Below are 21,765 nucleotides of genomic sequence, written 5' to 3'. Positions count from 1 at the left end.
AGTGTCCTATATCAGTTAAATCTATCTGGTCTATTGTGTCATTTAAAGCTTGTGTTTCCTTATTAATTTTCTGTTTGGATGATCTGTCCATTGGTGTAAGTGAGGTGTTAAAGTCCCCCACTATTATTGTGTTACTGTTGATTTTCTCTTTTATAGCTGTTAGCAGTTGCCTTATGTATTGAGGTGCTCCTATGTTGGGTGCATATATATTTATAATTGTTATATCTTCTTCTTGGATTGATCCCTTGATCATTATATAGTGTCCTTCCTTGTATCTTTTAACATCCTTTATTTTAGTCTATTTTATTTAATATGAGTACTGTTATTCCAGCTTTCTTTTGATTTCCATTTGCATGGAATATCTTTTTCCATCCCCTCACTTTCAGTCTGAATGTGTCCCTAGGTCTGAAGTGGGTCTCTTGTAGACAGCATATATATGGGTCTTGTTTTTGTATCCATTCAGCAAGCCTGTGTCTTTTGGTTGGAGCATTTAATCCATTCACATTTAAGGTAATTATCGATATGCATGTTCCTCTGACCATTTTCTTAATTGTTTTGGGTTTGCTTTTGTAGGTCCTTTTCTTCTCTTGTGTTTCACACTTAGAGAAGTTCCTTTAGCATTTGTTGTAGAGCTGGTTTGGTGGTGCTGAATTCTCTTAGCTTTTGCTTGTCTGTAAAGTTTTTGATTTCTCCGTCGAATATGAATGAGATCCTTGCTGGGTAGAGTCATCTTGGTTGTAGGTTCTTCCCTTTCATCACTTTAAGTATATCATGCCACTCCCTTCTGGCTTGTAGAGTTTCTGCTGAGAAATCAGCTGTTAATGTTATGGGAGTTCCCTTGTGTGTTATTTGTCGTTTTTCCCTTGCTGCTTTCAATAATTTTTTCTTGTCTTTCATTTTTGCCAGTTTGATTACTGTGTGTCTCAGCGTGTTTCTTCTTGGGTTTATCCTGTATGGGACTCTCTGCGCTTCCTTGACTTGGGTGGCTATTTCCTTTCCCATGTTAGGCAAGTTTTCGACTATAATCTCTTCAAATATTTTCTCTGGTCCTTTCTCTCTCTCTTCTCCTTCTGGGACCCCTATAATGTGAATGTTGGTTGCATTTAATGTGGTCCCAGAGGTCTCTTAGGCTGTCTTCATTTCTTTTCATTCTTTTTTCTTTCTTCTGTTCTGCAGCAGTGAATTCCACCATTCTGTCTTCAGGTCACTTATCCGTTCTTCTGCCTCAGTTATTCTGCTATTGATTCCTTCTAGTTTACTTTTCATTTCAGTCATTGTATTGTTCATCTCTGTTTGTTTGTTCTTTAATTCTTCTAGATCTTTGTGAAACATTTCTTTCACCTTCTCGATCTTTGCCTCCCTTCTTTTTCCAAGGTCCTGCATCATCTTCACTATCATTATTCTGAATTCTTTTTCTGGAAGGTTGCCTATCTCCACTTCATTTCATTGTTTTTCTGGGGTTTTATCTTGTTCCTTCATCTGGTACATAGCCCTCTGCCTTTTCATCTTGTCTGTCTTTCTGTGAATGTGGTTTTTGTTCCACAGGCTGCAGGATTGTAGTTCTTCTTGCTTCTGCTGTCTGCCCTCTGGTGGATGAGGTTGTCTAAGAGGCTAGTGCAAGTTTCCTGATGGGAGGGACTGGTGATGGGTACAGCTGGCTGTTGCTCTGGTGGGCAGAGCTCAGTAAAACTTTAATCCGCTTGTCTGCTGATGGATGGGGCTGGGTTCCCTCCCTGTTGGTTGTTTGGCCTGAAGCGACCCAACACTGGAGTCTACCCGGACTCTTTGATGGGGCTAATGGTGGACTCTGGGAGGGCTGACGCCAAGGAGTACTTCCCAGAACTTCTGCTGCCAGTGTCCTTGTCCCTTGCTGAGCCACAGCTGCCCCCTACCTCTGCAGGAGACCCTCCAACACTACCAGGTAGGTCTGTTTCAGTCTCCTATGGGGTCACTGACCCTTCCCCTGGGTCCTGATGCACACACTACTTTGTGTGTGCCCTCCAAGAGTGGAGTCTGTGTTTCCCCCAGTCCTGCCGAAGTCCTGCAATCATATCCTGCTAGCCTCCAAAGTCTGATTCTCTAGGAATTCCTCCTCCCCTTGCCGGACGCCCAGGTTTGGAAGCCTGACGTGGGGCTCAGAACCTTCACTCCAGTGGGTGGACTTCTGTGGTATAAGTGTTCTCCAGTCTGTCAGTCACCCACCCAGCAGTTATGGGATTTGATTTTGCTGTGATTGTGCCCCTCCTACCATCTCATTGTGGCTTCTCCTTTGTCTTTGGATGTGGAGTATCTTTTTTGGGTGAGTTCCAGTGTCTTCCTGTCAATGATTGTTCAGCAGTTAGTTGTGATTCTGGTGTTCATGCAAGAGGGAGTGAGAGCACATCCTTCTACTCCGCCATCTTGAACCAATCTCCTGCGTTGGGTCTTTGTTGCTGTGTGCAGGCCTTCTCCGGTTGCGGTGAGTGGGGGCTACTCTTCCTTGCGGTGAGCGGGCTTCTCATTGCGGTGGGTTCTCTTGTTGCGGAGCATGGGCTCTAGGCGCACGGGCTTCAGTAGGTGCAGCACTCAGGCTCAGTAGTTGTGGCATGTGGGCTTCAGTAGTTGTGGCTCACGGGCTCAGTAGTTGTGGCTCGCAGGCTCTAGAGCACAGGCTCAGTAGTTGTGGCGCACGGGCCTAGTTGCGCCGCTGCATGTGGGATCTTCCCGGACCAGGGATCAAACCCGTGTCCCCTGCATTGGCAGGAGGATTCTTAACCACTGAGCCACCAGGGAAGTCCCAGCCACTGACTTTTTGAAGAATTTAGATCAGCTGCTTAGAGAATGTGCTACATTCTGGATTTTCTGTTTCCTCATGTTATCATTTAACTCGTTCTTCTGTCACCTGAATTTTCTGTATACAGGTGGTTAGGTCTGCAGGTATGATCAGATGCAGATTGAAGAGTTTTGACAAGGTTGCTACTTCCTATAGGTAGTGATGTATATTCATGCTGTATCACAACTTGTGGTACATGCCAGCCTGCTTCTCATTAATGATCCCAAGTTTGATTGCTTGGTTAAATTGGTGCTTCCCACATCTCCCCATTGTAAAGGCATATTTCCTGCTTGAGATTCAGAGCTCACCCTCCTTTGAATAACGTCAGAGTTGGCACGTTCACACTTAATCTTTTGAGTACCCCGTTGGTTTCTGTACGTAGCCAACATTCATGTGCAGCCATGTCTGGAGAATAAGACTTAGGATCCAGCCAGAAATACTGTTTTTTTGTTTGTTTAAGAACAGTGAACAAGATAAGACCAATTTTTCTTGTCTGACTCAAAGGGTATTTCTGAAAGTAATTATGCAAATGTTTTTAATGAATGGATGGCCATTGTTATTAGTTCAACAATATTCATTTGTATGTATACTTTTGTTATTTTTTAAAAAGTTCTTTATAGTCATACTGTTTATTCATAATATAGGCAAAAGCTCGTTACCTGAGTACATGGGAAAATAAAAGAATACCTTTAGAAAATGAAATAACACTGCCTGAAGGTAGTTTCCTCCTCTCTTGAGCACCTCGTGAATAATGTATCTTGTTGGAATAGAATTTAGGGGAAAAGGATCACACTCTGTATATGAGTTTTCAAATTCCAAAGTCCACCCAACATTCATAAATGTCTGTTTCAGTTACCCAGGAGGCCCTTAGCACTCACTCCCTGAGGAGGGACCCTCAGAACAGCAGTCTTTTCAAGTGTGCCAGTTTATGTGTTCAGTTTTTTGATAAATTACCCTTTGCCCCAAATTACCTTCCTTCTATGAATGTTACTGTGACTAAACCATGTGCTTCAAGGAAAGTGAGATATTTAGTATCAGATGAATGAATACATACCCTCGGAACTCAAACTATAGAAGGAAAGACTTAATGAAAGGGTACTTCAGTAAGCATCATGTCAGAATCTCAGAATCACTGGTTTATGAGCTGTCCATTGTGTTTGTGAAAAATTCATCCTGTTTACTTGTGAAGAGACAGACTTCAAGGCCCTTGGCTAGTTAGCCAAATACCACAATTTATGACAAGCTGCCATTATTTAGCTAGGGCATCAGTGTGTGGTGTGCCTGTGAGAGCTTTGAGCTCCAAAAAAGATGTAATGCATCCTTAACTGTCATGCTTTAAACAAAAGGAGGTTTAGAGGACCCCACTTTTAGCTTCTGCTTTCTTGTGGTTTAGGGATGTTGCAGTGATATTTAAAAGATGTCTCTTTTTTCCCTTAATTTTTTTTTTTAAATTTATTTATTTATTTATTTATTTATGGCTGTGTTGGGTCTTCGTTTCTGTGCGAGGGCTTTCTCTAGTTGCGATGAGCGGGGGCCACTCTTCATCACGGTGCGCGGGCCTCTCACTATTGTGGCCTCTCTTGTTGCGGAGCACAGGCTCCAGACGCGCAGGTTCAGTAGTTGTGGCTCACGGGCCCAGTTGCTCCGCAGCATGTGGGATCTTCCCAGACCAGGGCTTGAACCTGTGTCCCCCACATTGGCAGGCAGATTCTCAACCACTGCGCCACCAGGGAAGCCCTTCCCTTAATTTTTTATTGAAGTGTATATAACATTTGTATTAAAAGGTACACAACAAATCATACATGTGTAAACTGAGTGAATTTTCAAAGTGTAACCATCATTCAGATCAAGAAATAGTACATAACCAGCATCTTAGAAGCTCCCCCTCATTCCTGCCTTCTCCTGGTTGTCCTTGTAACTATTATCCTGACTTCTAACCCTGTGGATTAGTTTTGATCCCTCACCCATACACCACACACAGCCTCTCAGCATTCGTGTGTGTGTGTGTGTGTGTGTGTGTGTGTGTGTATGTTGACAGGTCTTCAGTGGGATTTTGATTATAAAACTCTGTATAATTAGTTGAACGAAGTTACTGCTTTATCCAGGGGAATCTTTAACAAAAACCATCACCAAAAATATGCCCTTGGGCCAAAATTGTGAACAAGAGAAAAACAAAGAGGGGAGAATCAGAATCATTTTGCTGGTAAAAGATGCCCTTTACAGCCATCCTCTTCTTGGTTCAGTATTCTGGGAAACATGGTCACATTACCCCAACTAGGATGCTTTAAAGAATTGTCGAGTGTAAGTGATCACCAAGAATTCCTTATTTGTTTACAAAGAGGCGGGTGAGGCTTCTGATTTCCTGACCACAGCAGAAGTGACAGCTGACAAGTCTGATAGAAGGGTGTGCTATTGAAAAGCCATAAAAATCAGGTCCAAGAACTCAAAAAGCTTTGGGCCTGGGAACAAGCAGCCTTAGACTTTGAAAAGCCCCACAGACATCACCGTGCATTGAGTCATGCTCACAGCGATGACCTTGAGTCATTGTGAAATTACGTTCAGTGCACTCTGGAAAGAGAAGCATTGCTGTCAAAGAATGATTGGGAGCTTGGCTTCGGAGTCAGCTAGGATCAGCCCTGCATTTGGTACTTGTAGCTGTGTGACCATGGGCAATTTACTTAACCTCACCTGTAAAATGGGGACAATAGTATTTTTTCCCAATAGCATTGTTGTGAGGATTACGTAGAATTCTGAGTGGCGTTCCTTGTAAGCTCTTTTGCTAGATGTTATTAATTTTTGACTGTGAAAAATGATTAGGTGGAACATCCTATTCTTTGGTTACAAATGAGATGTAACCTTTTAAAACATTTGAGATCTCCTGGGTAGAGCCTCTCTAAATACACATAGTGCAAAAGATAACTACTCTTATTACTTGGAAGTAATAGAGACATTTACACTTTGAAGCAGTTCATAGTAGAAAGTAAAATAAGTGGACAAAGACAGCCAAGCCAAGGAGACTTGTAAAAGCTCAAGAAGAGGTGCATATAATGTCTTACTCCTCCTTGAGTTTAATGTTGCTCTATTACCTAAGTGTAACTGTACGTCATCCAGATCTACATCCTCTCCTGTTCTATTCCTCTCTCATCAGTGGGGTGCTGTGTCCCACTGACAGAAATGATGAATTGTCTCTATTTCTTCCTTCCTTGGTACTTATTTAGATGGCTGATTTACGAAGAGCCTGGATTTCAGGGTGTCCCTTTTATCCTGGAACCTGGTGAATACCCTGACTTATCCTTCTGGGATACAGAGGAGGCGTACATTGGATCCATGCGGCCTCTGAAAATGGTAAAGATGGAATCCAACGATGTGTTCTTAGAATCAGTAATTCTTTGCTTAACTTTGATAATTCATGGGATGTGACTTTAAAGCAATAAAGTAGACTTTTTAAAAACAAATATGTAGAAGATGGGACCTATTCCTAGATAGAAATAATAGAAAGGTTAACTTGCTAGATGCTACAGATGAAAAAATGTGGATAAGCCCATGGCCTTGGCCTTCAAGGTGTTTTCGGCCTTGCAGAGCCGCTGATGTGTGTGCAAAGCTCAGCCCAGAGCAGAAATGAGAAAGTGAAGAATTAAACCTTTGTGGAAAAACAGGAGGATGGACAGATAAAGTCCAACTTGTAGGTGTGTAGAAAAGAGAAGGGGGATAATTGGGAGAGCTTCACGATAATTCAAGAGGGTCTTATAAACGAAGCAGGATTAGTTTAGATGGAGATGTCAGTACACTGCATGATCCAGGGCGGAGCTGGGCAAGGACGGGGCTTGCTGCGGACCAGCCAGTTGTAGTGACAGGAGGCCAGGCTGGGCGGCAGCTTTGGCCCTGGAGCTGGATGTCGGAATGAGTGTTGTTCTCCAAAGCTTTTGCCTTAGAAAGGGCCTGTGCTTCCTTCCCTGTATTTTGCCTTGTTCTTTGTCTGTTTCATCTGCAAGACTCTAAGCCTTGGGAGGATCCTGGCTGCACCTGTTTTTGACCCCATGTTGAGCTGCATTGTAGTAGGTGCTCACTAAAAACCTACTGCATGAGTGAGGCTCCTGTTACAGACGTGTTCTTGAAATTCCACTTTGTGATTGTCTTCTGAGGCAGTTTGAGAAAAATTAGAAAGGCAGGAAGATAATTTTTTTATCTTAATTTTACCCCTCCTGCCAAAGCTTGTAGTTTAATTACCTAGATGTCTGCTGGTCTTCATGCAAATAATGTTGGGCTTTTTTCTAAAGTTAAATCCATTTTCAAAGAACAAAGTTTTGTTAGTTTTATGAATGTATGAAAGAATCGCCTCAGGTTTTGAAGACAGTTTTTTTTTAATACATCTTTATTGGAGTATAATTGCTTCACAACGTTGTGTTAGTTTCTGCCATACAACAAAGTGAATCAGCTGTATGCACACACATATCCCCATATCCCCTCCCTCTTGCGTCTCCCTCCCACCCTCCCTATCCCACCCCTCTAGGTGGTCACAAAGCACCGAGCTGATCTCCCCGTGCTATGCAGCAGCTTCCCACCAGCCATCCGTTTTACATTTGGTAGTGTATATATATGTCAGTGCTACTCTCTAAGTTGGTCCCAATTTACCCTTCCCCGCTGTGTCCTCAAGTCCATTCTCAATGTCTGCATCTTTATTCCTGCCCTACCACTAGGTTCATCAGTACCATTTTTCTAGATTCCATATATATGCGTTAGCATACGGTATTTGTTTTTCTCTTTCTGACTTACTTCACTCTGTATGACAGACTCTAGGTCCATCCACCTCACTACAAATAACTCAGTTTTGTTCCTTTTTATGGCTGAGTAATATTCCATTGTACATATGTGCCACATCTTCTTTATCCATTTGTCTGTCGACGGACATTTAGGTTGTTTCCATGTCCTGGCTATTGTAAATAGTGCTACGGTGAACATTTGTGGTACGTGTATCTTTTTTTTTTTTTTTTTTTTTTACGTAAGTAAATTTTATTTTTTTTGTACAGCAGGTTCTTATTAGTTATCTATTTTATACAAATTAGTGTATATATGTCAATCCCAATCTCCCAATTCATCCCACCACCACCACCCCATACTACATGTATCTTTCTGAGTTATGGTTTTCTCAGGGTACAAGCTCAGTAGTGGGTTGAAGGCAGTTTTTAATGATAAGCAGCAGAACTGTGAAGTTCACAGCATTCAAAAAGGATTACTTTTGAAAAGCGTACTTACTTGCCTGTATGAGCCCTGGTTTGTTGATAAAATCCGCCACATTACTTTATAATTACAGGTCATTTGCTGTATTTGAGCATCTTTGGCTGTACTTTTTTTTAAGGCTTTTAAACATATAGGTGAAAAATATCCTTCTTAATTTCCCATTGCTGATTTTAACTTTTACCCTATTTAATATTTGTATGAGATACCTCTTCTATGGTTTATTTTTAGTAAGATTTTTAGATTAAAAAAACATTTTTATTATAAAAGTATAGCAACCCCCATAGACCCATCCTTCGGGATGCTTTAAATTTATCTAACAGTTTACCTGGTTATTTCAAAAGTCCTTCAGATCATATTGTGAACTTGAGGGAACTTCAACAGTTTTGTAAGCCAGTGGTTGCAAAATCAAATGCCTCCGGGGCCAGGCAGCAAATAGGCGTGAGTAGGCTGGCAGGGAGTTGAACTGCGGAAGAGGTGGAGACAGGCAAACTGGAGCCTGTATCCTGGCTGGAGGGTGAGCCCAATTAATAAGTGCAGAAGGTGAAGGTTGCTGCCTGTGAGAGTTTGGGTCCAGAGATGTCAGATCTTAGGACTGCTTTTTAAGGTAAGTGAGAAATATGCATTTTTTTTTTTTTGAGAAGTTTACTGAGTTAAAACAAACAAACAAAAAAAACCCTAACACTTATTTGGTTAAAAAGCACAGCTGCCGTACAGATTCAGCTTATAGACCGCCTCTGTGAGACTCTGCTTTAGACAGTCTTCCTCATATCTTCCCTGCATTTTTGGTAATTTTAGAACTGTCTCAGCATTGATTAAACAAACAGGAATGTGGTTGCTCTGCAGTTCCATGGCTTACCGCAGGCTGCTGTGGGTAATAGAAAATGGTAACGTTATCAGTGACAAACCGCTTTTCTTATTATGTTATTTTTCTTCTCAGGGTGGCCGTAAAGTTGAATTCCCTATAGATCCAAAGGTAATATATATATTTAAAAATTTTTATTCCCATTCCATCTCCATGAAGGTAATACTTGTGTGATTTTACATATCAGCTTCCGTAAAACATAATTGCAGCCAAAGGAAGTTGTCCAGCTTACACGGCATCCTTCAGGCTGGAAGGTGATGCTAACGGCACCAGTTATCACTAACAGTATGCGTAGCCGTGGCTCAAAGGGTTCGTTGTTGTATTAAGTTTGTAGTTTGTGGTTGTATTTACTAACTGCAGGACCTGTTGCTACTTGTCAGTCAGCAAGGAAGAACCTCACTTTTCAAGACAAGTTCTCCCTACTCCCAAATGCTCTTTCTGTTAGTTCTACTTCACACATCTATGACACATAGTTTGATCTATAGTTTGTTTCATTTTTAAAGCAACTTAGAATACTTTGGTTCCTTAGTTTGGCCTGAGCAAAATTCTACATATCAGTTCTAGACATTGAACAAAAACCAATTATGCATAAACTGTCTTTTGAACCTTGACTTCAGGCTACACCACAGCAGAAAAAAAATTCTGATTTTTAAAAAAAAATTATTTATTTTATTTATTTTTGGCTGCACTGGGTCTTCGTTGATGCGCGCAGCTTTCTCCAGTTGTGGCGAGTGGGGGCCACTCCTCGTTGCTGTGCGCGGGCTTCTCACTGTGGTATCCTCTCCTGCTTCAGAGCGCGGGCTATAGGCGTGCGGGCTTCAGGAGCTCTGGCGAGTGGGCCCAGTAGTTGTGGCCTGCGGGCTCCAGAGCACAGGCTCAGTAGCTGTGGTGCACAGGCCTAGCTGCTCCAAGGCATGTGGGATCTTCCCAGACCAGGGATCGAACCCGTGTCCCCTGCCTTGGCAGGCGGACTCTCAACCATTGCGCCACCAGGGAAGCCCTCTGATTTTTAAAATTACATTTCATGGGGCTTCCCTGTTGGTGCAGTGGTTAAGAATCCGCCTGCCAAGGCAGGGGACACAGGTTCGAGCCCTGGTCCGGGAAGATCCCACATGGCACGGAGCAACTAAGCCCGTGTGCCACAACTACTGAAGCCCGTGCGCCTAGAGCCCATACTCCACAACAAGAGAAGCCACTGCAATGAGAAGCCTGCGCACCACAACAAAGAGTAGCCCCCGCTTGCTGCAACTAAAGAAAGCCTGCACACAGCAACGAAGACCCAATGCAGCCAAAAATAAATGAATAAATTTATTAAAAAATTACAAGATACTGTTATTTAGTTAATTTAAAAAATATGATTAGAAAATTTTAATTTGTGTTCCAGGACTTAGTGATATTAAGTGACTAATTTAATGTTTGGCTATTAAGATATTTAACTTTTAACAAATTACTAGCATATCTCATTTATGTTATAGGTAGTTATTTATGAAAAGCCTTTCTTTGAAGGAAAATGTATGGAACTAGAAAAAGAGGTGTGTAATTTTATCATGGAAGGAGGTGAAACAACTGGAGATGAACATTTGCCCCTTACATCAGTGGGATCTATGAAAGTTCTAAGAGGCGTGTAAGTAGACAGGAGTGACCTGTAAGGATTTCTTTTTATTCCCTTTAATAAAGTTAAAAAAAACATGTTCTCTCTCTCCCAAAGATAGCATTCCAGATTGTATGGTAGAGTGAATTTAAAACATGTTTTCTTCAGCTAGTTGTGACCTGGATCTGACCCAGCAGTTTGCTGGGCTGGTTTGGGGTCATTCAGCTGAGCAAGGCTGATAAATTGGCCCATCCAGATTGATCAAATGTACAATCTTGTTTATTAATATTATGCTCCAAACTATTGAACTGTTAGTTTGCTTTCTCTTTTGTAGGATCATATTTTGCACTTTATAGATCTTAACATATTTCTTTTAGAATTGTACACTGAAAATGGCTTGTAAGTAGCCCAAAATATACAATATTTTAATTACTATTTGAAGAAAGTTCATTCGGTTTTATTTGCTGAAGTTCTTTTGAGTCAGTTCTTAAACATACACGTTCAGACACACGTGTACGCATGCACACTGACCCCACCATACTCCTTTTTGGAACGTTGGTGTATGCTTCTTAGGGCCGTTCTGTTAGTCTCTTAAATGCTAGGGAAGCATTCCAATAGTCATAATGCATGAGTCCCTGTCTAGCTTTATAGCTATTTATATTTGTCAATGAAACTGATACTTTAACACTACTGAAAATTTCTACTCCTTCATGTTCTTTTTGTTGTAGTTGGGTCGCTTATGAGAAGCCTGGCTTTACTGGTCATCAGTATTTGCTTGAAGAAGGAGAATATAAGGACTGGAATGCCTGGGGAGGCTACAGTGGAGAACTTCAGTCTTTACGACCTATATTAGGTGTAAGTTAAAGAAAAGCTAATGGCTAATACTTGGGCGTTTGGGGATAATAAACGGCTAGCCTTTGAATTTTGAATTTTTTTTTCTCAATAGGATTTTTCAAATGCTCACATGATAATGTACAGTGAAAAAAACTTTGGATCCAAAGGTTCCAGTATTGATGTATTAGGAATTGTTGCTAATTTAAAGGAGACTGGATACGGAGTGAAGACACAGTCTGTTAATGTACTGAGTGGAGTGTAAGTGCAATAACCCAATTGGGATTTTAAATATGGGTTTCACTTTGGTTTGTTTTAAAGTAATGGAGTCTCTGACCCAGAGTAGCACTCAATAAGTACATATCTCAAAAACTAAACATTAAGTCAGCCATTTAATACTTACTGCCACTATATTTTTATAGCTGCTTTTTAAAATCTTTCTCATATAGTATTTTTTTTATGTGTAATATAACATTGGAGGAGGCTTTTGAGTTTCATGATAGAAATCTACAGATCCACTTCCCTTGTCATTCTTCATGGAAAGAACTCATGAATTACTTATGATGGGAAACAAATAATAACAGTGATCTAACATTAGAAACCTGAGGTTGGGACAAAGTCCCATTTGATTTTCCTATGGTCCTACACCTGCTCCATTATATTTCCTCACTTTCATGTATAATGTACAGCAGAGTTAATTATATTAATCATATTCTAGATTATATCCCCAGTATTTATCTTATAACTGGAAGTTTGTACTTTTTGACCATCTTCATCCAACTCCCCCTCCCCTCCGACTCCCCACCTCTGGCAACCCCAAATTTGATCTCTTTTTCTATGAGTTTGTTTTTTAAGTATAATTGGACTTTCAACAGCATGTTAGTTTATGGTGTACAACATAGTGATTCAATATTTCTATGCATTTCAAAATGATCACCATGATAAGTCTAGTTACCTTCTGTCACCATACAAAGATATAACATAATTATTGATAATATTCCTCATGCTGTACATTTCACTCCCGTGACTCATTTATTTTGTAACTGGAAGTTTGTACCTCTTAATTTTCCCTCACCTATTTTACTAAGCCTCCCCCGCCCCTCCTCTCTGGCAACCACCTGTTCTCTGTATCTGTGACTGTTTCCTGTTTTGTTATGTTTGTTCATTTGTTTTGTTTTTTAGATTCCACATATAAATGAAATCGTATGGTGTTTGTCTTTGTCTGACTTATTTCACTTAGCATAATACTCTCTAGGTCCACCCATGTTGTCGCAAATGGCAAAATTTCATTCTTTTTCATGGCTAATATAATTTATTTTTATATATATATATATATATATATATATATATATATATATATATAGACACATACCACATCTGTCTATCCATGTAGATAAATAGGTTGCTTCCATATCTTGGCTATTGTGAATAATGCTGCAATGAACACAGAGGTGCACATATCCTTTTGAATTAGTATTTTTGTTTATTGGTGTTTTTTTTTTTTTTGGAAAAATACCCAGAAGTGAAATTGCTGGATTGTATAGTAGTTCTATTTTTAACGTTTTGAGGAACCTCCATACTGTTTTCCACATTGTCTGCACCAATTCACATTCCCACCCAGTTCACAAGGATTACCTTTTCTCTACATCCTCACCCACAATTGTTATTTGTTGCCTTTTTGATAATAGCCATTCTGACAGGTGTGAGGCAATATCTCATTGTGGTTTTGATTTGCATTTTCCTGATGATTAGTTATATTGAGCATCTTTTCATGTGCCTCTTGGCCATATGTAGGTCTTTTTTGGAAAAATGTCTCTTTAGGTCCTCTGCCCATTTTGTAATTGGGTTGCTTACTTTTTTGATGTTGGGTTGTATGAGTCCTTTGTATATGTGGGATATTAACCCCTTACCAGATACACTGTTTGCACATATCTTCTCCCATTCAGTAGGCAGCCTTTTCGTTTGGTTGATAGTTTTCTTTGTTGTGCAATAGCTTTGTAGTTTGATGTGGTCCCTTTTGTTTATTTTTGTTCTTATTTCCCTTGCCTGAGGAGACACATCCAAAAAAATATTGCTAAGACTGATGTCAAAGAGCCTACTGCCTGTGTTTTCTTCTAGGAGTTTTATGGTTTCAGGTCTTACCTGTAAGTCTCTAATGCATTTTGGGTTTATTTTTTTATATGGTGTGAGAAAGTAGTCCAATTTGATTCTTTTGCATGTAGCTGTTGAGTTTTCCCAACATGATTTATTGAAGAATCTGTCTTCCCCTTTGTATATTCTTGCCTCCTCTGTTGTAGATTAATTGACCATGTAGGTGGGTTCATTTCTGGGCTCTGTGTTATTTTAATATAAAAATACTTGTTTCAGTGTACCTGGAATTAGCAGTTGAATGTTTTACTAATGCTAAAGTAAGTTTTTATTGAAAGATGATTAGTCAAGACTCTTTGGGATGCAAGTGACTGCAGGTCAGTCTAAACTGGCATAAATGACAAAAATGTAATACATTGACGTGCATAACTGAAAAGTCCTGGGAAAGATTTTGCTTCCGTCACGGCTAATGAAGGGATTCAGCCTCTGTCATTAGGACTTGATCTCCCTCTGTCTCTTGACTGCACTTTTGCTATGCTGGCTTCACTGTAGGCAGGTACTTTTTGTTACCGAGTTGAAGCTCCTACTGCTCGCCGCACAACAGGCCAATAAATGGAGAGATGAGGTCTTGGGACAAGGAATAGCAACTTTATTTGGAAAGCCAGGAGACTGAGAAGACGGCAGACCAATGTCCAAAAGAGCCATCTTGCTGGCCTTCGGATGCTAGTTTCTTTTATAGAACAAACAGGGGGAGGTGAGGAGGTAAAGTAAAAAAGCTGATAAGTTGTTGCAAATACTTCTTGGTTCTGACCAGCCTCCCCAAGGGATGTGCTAATTTCTTCTTTTCTGCAGCCAGGTGGACCTGGTGGGGATGTTTCCTGTGAACTCAAACAAAAGTATTTTAGCTTAACACTTGGGCATGGGAGGCAGGGTTCCCAGAGGTGGGCTATTTTGTTTACTTTAAGCTATGGCAACATCCCTTTAGGGATTAACTTGTAGCAAAAGCAATAAGGTTAAAGTAAAGAAAAGGATCCAATATGGAGTCAGATTTGTTCTTCCCTATTATACTTTCTATCTGGGACCTGTGGCAGCACCATCTTGCTTTGTTCTCAGATCTCACTGCTTCTAGTGGAAAGCTTCTCTTTCCCACAGAAGTTCCAGGTTTGACTTCGATTCTGTATGCTTAAGTCATGTGCACCTGTCTGAACCAATTACTGTAGCCAAGGAGATGGCTGTGCCTGTGTTACATGCCCAGCCCTGCAGCTGAGATATAGGGTCAGTCCCATGGGGACTACTAGTGTATAATAGGGCTGAGGAGTTCCCCAGGAACATCAGAAAGAGTGGGTACAGATACTGGATTGGCAAAAGCAGATGTCTGTTAAAGTGAGTTACACAATTATTTTTATGGTCCAGGCTGATGTCAGTTATAATTTGCTGTAAGTGAGAGTATTCTTAAATGGTCATATGAAATCATTTGACACTGATTCTGTTGAAAACGTTTGGCGTTAGGCTCTTATGCTATGAGTAACATAGACTATGAGTCATTCTAACCTCAACTCTACTGTATTTCAAGGGGCTTCCCACAATAGCCCTGGATATTTGAGATGTGTCTACAATGTAATATTGTTTTAGTGTTAGTCATGTTCACTAAATTCTTGTGTTGGTTGCACCATCTTGACAGAATGACTTCAGTGACTTCTGGGGCTTCCATTCTTAGCAGGAAATGCCTTCTCCTGGGTCCTGTTCTGGAACCCTAACATGTTAGAATCTGCCATAGACAAAAGGTATGATACGGCATTCAGAAGTTATCTGAAATATTGCTGTGGCTCTATAGTATTTTTGATTGCCTTTAAAGTGAATTATTTAGAGGGAAAATACAATGACCAACTCAATGTGGGGAAACAGTTGCACATTTTCATACTCACCAGGTGTGTTGGTTTCATTAGTCAGAGCCCAGTTACATACCCTAGCAGAGGAAGCAAAAGGATGCTGGGTGGAATTCCCTTAGGGCATTTCTGTAGATGATGCTGTTAGCACCTGTAGAATTATTGTGCCTGGAGCCAGTCTCTCTTTTTTAACCAGCCCTTATTTACTTAAAATCCATTTCCTTTATAAAATGTTGCTTTTATATGTTTCTATTTTTAGTCATTTCTAGTTACATTTCCTGGCTTAGGCTTTTTTTTTTTTTTTTTTGGTTGTAGCAGTTGAGTTTTGTTGTTGGGAGGAAGTTGAAAGGAGGCATGCATGTGTGCGCACACACACACACAACTTCCTTTTAAATTCTGTGGTTGTAGAAGCGCTTCTGTACTTACCAGGGCCAGCTGCTTCCTCATATTTCATTCAGTCAATCATTTGATAAATATTTATTGAGGTCTAGTATGTGCAAAGCATTGTATTATATCCTCAAAGAAGTTACAGTATTTATATGAAACCTAATTATTGCTACAAAATACGCAAAGATTCAGTGCTTTGGGGATCCACGGCAGAGAGAGATTAATTTCCAGTTTGGATACAGGGAAGACTTTGGAGGAGGTAGCATTGGAGTTGAGCCCTGCAGGATAGGAAGGTTGAGATGTACCACTATCACATGCATAATAAATTCCCTGGGTGGTGAACTCATAATTAGCTCTGAAACCGACAACAGGCTTCAGGAAGGATCCTCACAAATCCAACAAATGAGGATTTAGGAACCGCATTTTGTTTCTTGTTGAAACATCAAAAGAGATGCCTTTACACATCCCTCCTAATCATTTTCTAGTTCTGTGCTGTCCTCTTGTTCAAATAGTGGAAACTGGGCTAATTTTTTTAAAACTCAACAGCAAAATGAAATATTTCTAGAGTCCAGATTTTTTTAAAAAGTGTTGGTTTTGAGTTTTTTTCCTTTTCCCTCCACAGAAGGGCAGGTTTGCCCTGCTGCCCTTAAATTCTGAGCAGTGACCCCAGCAGGCTGAGACCTGTTTGTACTTATACTTGGCAATCTTATAGATAGAGAAGTGTTCATTCACATGTACAGAATATGCTTAAACAAGGACAGGAAGGAGTTTTTTTCTTAAGAGTTTCAGGTATAAGTTATAAGTAGACTCTAGATCATAGATATACCAGAGAATCTCAGAAATGAATTTTGGATTTAGGGCTACATCTTGGAAGGAAAACAACACTATTGTCAATTCAAGTGACATTTTAATAAATGGTTTTCCTTTTTCAACTTCAGCGGGTTAGATAGGCATACTTGGGTGTTGGGTATTTTCTTACAGGTAATTTATTTTAGTTTTATAGGGAAATACAGTACTCACACTTGTTTAAAAAAAAAAAAAGCACTGGCTAAAGTGTCATCCAGGGTTCACTCAGTTGTCACCTTCTCTCCTGTGTATTCAGTCTTTCCCTCCTCACTAGCTGTTTTCCCTCCAAACCTTAAAGTCAAACAATCAGGCAAAAAGGACTTTACCCCCTCTGTTTCCCTCTAACTTGCTACAGACCCAGAGCCTTGCCAGGAATACTTTTTTGTCATATGTCTTATCCTCTTTAATTTTTTTTTTTAGGTCTTGGCTTTTGTAAAGTAGATTTACTTGCTCTGCAGAAATTCCTCCCCACAAAGCAGTGTTCTGGGCTCCCTCTTTGTTGTCATTTCTCTTCATGACTCGTGATAAGTCAAAGGCTGTGTGAACAGAGGCCACACACAGAGGCACCTGTGAGCTGTACAGCCTCCCGCCCTGTCAACATTGGGATCTTGGTCAATGCCCTTACTTAAAAATGAAAATATGGACTTTCACAAAGGTTAAATGACCTCTTTAAAGTTATCTGAAAGTTAGTGTCATGACCACACCTAGAACCAGGCCTCCTACCTAATTCCTCACTTCACAGTGTTGAAGAATAGGATTTTAAAGTTGCTTATGAGGTTCTGAAGTGGGAAAGCGGTATTTTCTGAAATAGACTGTGATTGGTGCATATAGCAGTTTCTCCATTCAGCTGGCCAGAAATGAGTCCACAGATGTTAGCTGTCATAGCTAATTATCACTTGAGATTTTTACAGTGTTCTTCTTGATGGCTGCTCATTTCCAAGTAATAACTGCACTTGAGTTTTTAAGTCAAGCCCTTTAGATAGTAAAATTGTAATCTGTTCTAATTGTGAAGCATGTGGGCTGTTTTAGGTATGGCTTAATGGAAAGGTAAATGACAAAACTACAAGGGTAGGTGGCAGTTGGGGTCACGAGGTGAAGAGACCTGGTGAGCCTCAGGAGACTCGGTCAAGGGTTCATTCATCCCTGGCCACTGACTGACAGGTCACTTCCCATTCAGAACAAACACCAACAAGTAATACCACGTGATGCTTCTTACCCATCTCTGAACTTTCAAGGGCAAGGATTTTGTCCTTTTTTCATCTTGCATTCCCAGTGCCAGTCTAGTTCCCAGCACATGGTAAATGGCCAGTCAGTTTGTTGAATGAATACATGAATTACTTTTTCTGTGTCTTTAGGTTTTCTTTTCAGTAAAATGTGAAAACCAGTACCTCCCTGTTACCGACTCCAAGCTCGTACTGCTCGCCGCGCGACAGGCTAGTAAATCGAGAGACGAGGTGTTGGGGCAAAAGGAATAGTGACTTTATTTAGAAAGCCAGCAGACGGAGAAGATGGTGGGCTAGTGGCCCAAAGAACCATCCTCCCCAACTTAGAATTCAGGCTTCTTTTATACTGAAAGGCGAGGGGCTGTGGTAGGTTGTTGCCAACTTCTTGGTGCTGGAATCCTTTGTTCTTGCAGCTGTCCACGTGGGTCTGGTCACAGTGTTCCTAGAAACCTCCACAAGACAGTTGTTATTTTCTGTTCTGCAACTTGATTTATCTCTATGTGAATGGAAAAGTTTTACACTAAAGCTTTAAAGGTCAGAGCCTCGAGAATGGACCATCATGTATATTTCAGGCAACAGGCAGCATTCCTTTACAAAGCTGCAGAGCCAGCGTGACTAAGCACAGGCAACAGAGCACAAAGGTTAGAGCTAAAGGACTAGATCTAATACGGAGTCAGGTTTGTTATTCTGTGTTATATCCCTAAGAGATTAAATGTGATAATAGATGTGAATGCATTTTGGAAAGTTCTGAGCATATATATGGGCATAAAGGTATTATTCCTTTAAGCTGTGAGAGGACCAATATAGGGCAATGAATTAACTGAGGAGGAAACACTGAGTATCTCTTGAATATAACAGAATTGAAAAACTCTTTTCCCTTCTAAGACTTTATCTTTGGATAAGAAATAGCATCAATAAGTTGGTTTTGTTGATTTTCCTCTCTGAGTATGGATCATTTAAAAGATAACAATTATGAAAACATTCCAAAAGAGATTCATTCTTAGTATTCTCAAGAGTTTGTTCAATTTTGCTTATTACATAGTTGTGTCATGTTGGAAATCCTGATTGAAACAAAATTTTCATTATTTAGCTGTTTTATGATCTTTTTTTCTTTTTAAGCATTTTTTTATGTCAGCTTTTTTTTCCCAGTGTGGTTTGTTGTGTAATAGAGACATAGCTTCCTGTAGTATCTTTCTGGAAAAATACTTTAATGTTGATAACAAAAAGAATTCTTACTTGCTTATTAAAAGAACTTTCACAGCTACTTCTTGAAAGTCCAAATTGTTTCCTTAGAATAGAATTAGAAAGAAATATAGAGAAATAGCCTTACTGGAGTTTTTTCAGGGAATAAGATTTGACAAGCGGGAACACCAAAAGGTTCATGTAAAGATACTCTTTCACTTGCCACTTTGATTTGTCCTACAGACAAATCTATCTGCTCCTAAAAGATTAATGGAGAACCAGAAAAATTATTCAGATTACTTATTAGTAAAACAAACGAAAGTTGCTATACAATGTATATTTATCCAAATGGGTGTGATAGTTTTATTGTAAATGTAAACTATGAACTATAACGAGTCAGTGTTTTTTGTTTCTTTAGATGGGTAGCCTATGAAAATCCTGACTTCACAGGAGAACAGTATATACTGGATAAAGGCTCTTATACCAGCTTTGAGGACTGGGGAGGCAAAAATTGTAAGATCTCTTCTGTTCAACCCATATGTTTGGTAAGGAGTTACATTTTTCTCTGAGAATATTTAACTGAATTTTGGATTCCCTTAATGTGTGCTTCTGGTTCATGTAATACTTAACTATAGAAACTATCCTGAGATTATTTATTTTTAATGGTAATTGTTAATGATCCACAGAAGAAATTTTCAAGATGTCTGCCCTACTCATTTCCTTTTCTCTTCCCTTTAAAAATTCTTAGGATTCTTTCACCAGCCCAGGGAGACGAAATCAGGTAACTTAACAAACATTCTATCTTTCATAATTAAAAACCTTCTGTTAAAAAGCTGAATTTATGTGTAAAACATCATACACTTGGGAACATATTGTTAGTTTTACCCATTTTTGTGCCTGAAAGCATAACTATATTTTAAAATTAGATTTAAGTTTACAGTAAGGCTTAATTGATAGCACTGACCCATATCTAAACATTTCTTATAAAAAGTTAAATTTTTATATCATTACAGTGGATCAGAGTTTAATACACTAGGATTAGTATTTCAAACAATAGCATATAGTTATTGTGGAAAACAGCAAAATGAATGTTCATATTTGCTGTGTCTGCATTAGGCTTTTTATAGTGTCTTTTATATGGTGTCTCACTTAAGCCTTTTGAATGCTGACTCTGTATCAACTGAAGTGTTAAATTCGTTAAAGACTATTTAATGGAAGTGTTCAGAGAGCCATAATTACAGAGGCACAAACACCACTGTAGCCTCCTTTATTGGCATACAAAAGAGTCTAATAAGTCAGCAGGTAGCTTCCATCCAGAGGGAGGAAAACTGCACTACATGTTTCCAAAATATAGTTTCTTGTAAATGTTAGAACTGTTAACAATTACTTTTGGCCACAGTAAAGCTTTAAAATGCCTCACAGCTTGTTACAAGAGGGTGTTCTGTAGAAAGCTGCCTCTATTGTTGGACTATCCTTTGATGTCTCTGAATGAAATTAAACAATCACGAATGGTGCAAAGTATTTCTAATTGATCATTAATGTAGAAGTAAAAAATTAAAGGACTTATAAAATTTATACCAGTTTACGATAACAAAAGTTAACAGGTCATGTTTGGTTATCATTTCAGAGGCTGAATGAGTTCATGTGTTTAGGAAAAGAATTTTATGTATTTCCGTTTACTTTTTCAAAGGTTCACTTGTTTTCGGAACCACAGTTTCAAGGTCGCAGTCAGTGTTTTGAAGAAACAACAAGTCAAATTGATGAGTCATTTTCTGCCAAGTCTTGCAGAGTTTTAGGAGGCAGGTAAGCAAAACAGTGGACTGGCAGAGCCCAACCAGTGGGGGAAAACAGGATCCACATATCAGCAAGTAAATACACTTGTAGGAGCTTGGTACCGCATGAGACCACCACATAGTACAAGACCATGCGAGTACTGAAGTGGACTTCAGAGCACTGAGTGCTGGGCGTCAGAGGACGTGGACATCAGTGTGGGTGGGAGAAGTTGAAGATCACCACCTCGTTGTGCAATGGGACTCAGACCAGGTTCTCTGCCCTCTAGGCCTCTCCCGTCCTCTGTAAAGGGACTTTAGATCATCTCTAAGGCACCTCCCAAGATAGATTTTTTTTTTTTTTTACAGGTGGGTAGGAGTAGGGTAGGCATTCTGCATGATAGGCAAGTGCATGGCTGGAGTGGGGATGCTGATGAGGGGCACACCGCCCTCTCTAGCTGGGAGGTCTTTGTACTGGGGGGAGGGGAAGTGAGTTAGGACAGGGAGGGTGGGCTCAGGCGATGAGTCTCCTGAGCATATGAATGTAGATGGATGCCAAAGGAAAACACAAGATGGGCAAGGCAAGGAGCTCAAAGTCAGGGAAACGCATCAGGAAACCCTTGGAGCAATCTGTGCAAAAGGTGATGAATTAAGTTGAATAACAATAATAGTAATAGTAGTAGCAGCAGTAGTAGTAGTAATGCCTTTAATCATATAGTTCTTCATGGTCTAAACAGCAGCATCATGCCATTTGGCAATGCAAAGTGGAAAGAGCATTGGCTTTGCATTCAAATGCATAGATTTATATGAAGCTTCACTGTTTATTAGCACATACCTGCACCTCTGTCCTAGTTTCCCTTTGTCCCATATGCTGCTTCATTTATTACTACCAGACATGTACTTTTTTGTTATTCATTTATTGTCCATCTCAGCTCACTAGGGTATAAACGTCAAGATACCAGGGACTTTGTCTTGTTATATCCCCAGCAATGGAAAAATACCTGACACACGATTATTCCTCGATAAGTATGTGTTGGGTTAAACAAAAAC

At 39.9% G+C, this 21,765-nt stretch overlaps 1 protein-coding gene across 3 annotated transcripts in view; it reads left to right on the top strand.

The window, feature by feature from the left end:
* The window catches only part of CRYBG1 (crystallin beta-gamma domain containing 1), a 221,437-nt gene that overhangs the window by 184,996 nt on the left and 14,676 nt on the right, over positions 1 to 21,765 (top strand). For all 3 annotated transcript variants that reach the window (XM_082475082.1, XM_082475081.1, XM_082475083.1), the window contains 8 exons: positions 6,031 to 6,157; positions 8,988 to 9,023; positions 10,388 to 10,536; positions 11,232 to 11,358; positions 11,450 to 11,595; positions 19,365 to 19,491; positions 19,695 to 19,727; positions 20,637 to 20,749. In XM_082475082.1, the coding sequence (XP_082331208.1) occupies positions 6,031 to 6,157; positions 8,988 to 9,023; positions 10,388 to 10,536; positions 11,232 to 11,358; positions 11,450 to 11,595; positions 19,365 to 19,491; positions 19,695 to 19,727; positions 20,637 to 20,749 (858 nt within the window). The remainder of the gene's footprint in view (positions 1 to 6,030; positions 6,158 to 8,987; positions 9,024 to 10,387; positions 10,537 to 11,231; positions 11,359 to 11,449; positions 11,596 to 19,364; positions 19,492 to 19,694; positions 19,728 to 20,636; positions 20,750 to 21,765) is intronic.

The sequence above is a fragment of the Balaenoptera physalus genome, assembly GCF_965194825.1.
Source record: "Balaenoptera physalus genome assembly, chromosome: 9".
Taxonomy (NCBI): domain Eukaryota; kingdom Metazoa; phylum Chordata; class Mammalia; order Artiodactyla; family Balaenopteridae; genus Balaenoptera; species Balaenoptera physalus.
This window is presented reverse-complemented; position numbering and strand designations above follow the sequence as displayed.